Consider the following 1,815-nt stretch of genomic DNA (forward strand, 5'->3'; position numbering starts at 1 on the left):
ATTTCAAGTTCTCCTAGAATTCCCTTCGCTGGGTTTGGTACTTTCAGTGTGGAGGGATCTCTCTACAAAGATGACAACTTCGACACACTCTTGGATCCCGCGAAGGACTTCCCGATACAGATCTGCAATGGTATTCATATTTACTTTGGCATAGCTGTCGTTAGTGGTGATGATTCTCTGGAACTATTTCTGGAAGACTGTTTTGCATCAGAAAGTCAAGACCCCCATGCTCAGATCACGCGATATCCGATGATCTCTGATGGGTAAATATGACATTCTACCGTATTCAATAACTGTGCTATTTACATCCAACTAGTCAGCTTTTAACATAAAAGGCTGGTTAAGAAAGTATTTTGCCAATTATATCCTACAACCACGAAACTTAATCATACACTGATGATATGGAAGACGCTGAACTTTCTGCGTGTTCACAAAACGTGTTTCTTTTCCTACGTGGCAGTTGCCTTGACGACAGCGTTACAGAATATGAAGTTTCGCCCTTGAATGACCTTGAGAAGCATTTTGCATGGGATGCCTACGATGCCGTGAATAGAGAGGGCGTTGGTCCGGATGATGATGTTGATCTCTACATCCACTGCGCAGCCGTCATTTGCAAGAAGAGTCACCATGGAACAAGATGTGATCAGGTATGTGGCGATAACAATCCTAACAGGGATACATTATTTGAGGATTAAAATTTTCTAAAGGAGGAATGCAAGAAATATAAAAATATTCATATTGAGTCACTAATTATGATTATTGTAAATACAAAGTTTAACATACACACAATAGAGATTAAAATTTTTAGGTTATTTCTTCAGTTTTGTTATTTCTTGATATTCAATTTCTTGCAGGGTTGTAACTTGTCCCGAAAGAAGAGAAGCATAAAAAACGGCAAGCATTCCTTCATCACCCACGGTCCTTTCAGAAATATCGCAGATGAAAGGTATTTCACATTATTAACGGGATTGAAGCTTGGAACTGTAGAATATGAAGTTACTGTGGCCGAAAGAAAGTTATCTAGTGAAAGTACACACAAAATTTGTGCATTTTTCAAGTTGTTTTATAGACTATAATCTTCCCATTTGTTGTTTTCTTTCAGGTGCGGTGCAAAGTCCTAAGAACTCCTTGATAAAACAATTACGCCTTACATTTTTCTCTGTGTTCGGCAATTGACAACGAAAACCAGATTTTGAAGAAGCGTGATTTCTCTCTTATTCTATTCCCTGGACGGTTATAGAACCTGTCTGAAACAGAATTACATATGGAAAACAACCTGTAATTACAATGTTTTAATTTGATAAAAATAAAAATACTGATTTAACCTCATCTCTTGAAAGGGTCATGGTTACCTCTAAACAGCATGCCTTATGCTGATTATGATGCAATTGTGCTAGCAAGAATATGATAAGGTGTTTTGTTTCAGTCCCGATGTTCACAGCGTTTTACATCAGCATATTCAGATCTTTAATGAACAAGTTCCCAAATTTATCCGAGAAAATAGTCTGGTTTGTGAGTAAAAATGATTATATAGGACACGAATCAAATATTTTCTTACTTTGCATCCTATTTGCCCTAAATTAGTAATACATGTGAAAATAGTATTGTGTAGTCATTATCTAGTAATAGGATGTTTATTATATTCTGAGCGCCCCTTGCAACAAATATGGAATCGTTCAAACAAAAGTAAGTCAAGCATGGCCTGTTGGTGGAGAAAATTCCGCGAAATACACTACATTATGTCATTAATCAGACGTTAAAAATGCCATTGGACATGTTCGCGTTGTATATGAAAAATCCCTTCTTCATTCTCAT

General features: G+C 36.8%; 1 protein-coding gene across 1 annotated transcript in view; it reads left to right on the top strand.

The window, feature by feature from the left end:
* Positions 1 to 1,329, top strand: part of LOC139143018 (low-density lipoprotein receptor-related protein 1B-like) — a 41,879-nt gene extending 40,550 nt beyond the window's left edge. Inside the window, exons 40-43 of the mRNA XM_070713208.1 lie at positions 9 to 263; positions 461 to 647; positions 855 to 946; positions 1,103 to 1,329. Coding sequence (XP_070569309.1) covers positions 9 to 263; positions 461 to 647; positions 855 to 946; positions 1,103 to 1,121 — 553 coding nt within the window. The 3' untranslated portion in view covers positions 1,122 to 1,329. The remainder of the gene's footprint in view (positions 1 to 8; positions 264 to 460; positions 648 to 854; positions 947 to 1,102) is intronic.
* Positions 1,330 to 1,815: the final 486 nt, after the last annotated feature.

This window comes from Ptychodera flava, chromosome 10, assembly GCF_041260155.1.
Source record: "Ptychodera flava strain L36383 chromosome 10, AS_Pfla_20210202, whole genome shotgun sequence".
NCBI classification, from domain to species: domain Eukaryota; kingdom Metazoa; phylum Hemichordata; class Enteropneusta; family Ptychoderidae; genus Ptychodera; species Ptychodera flava.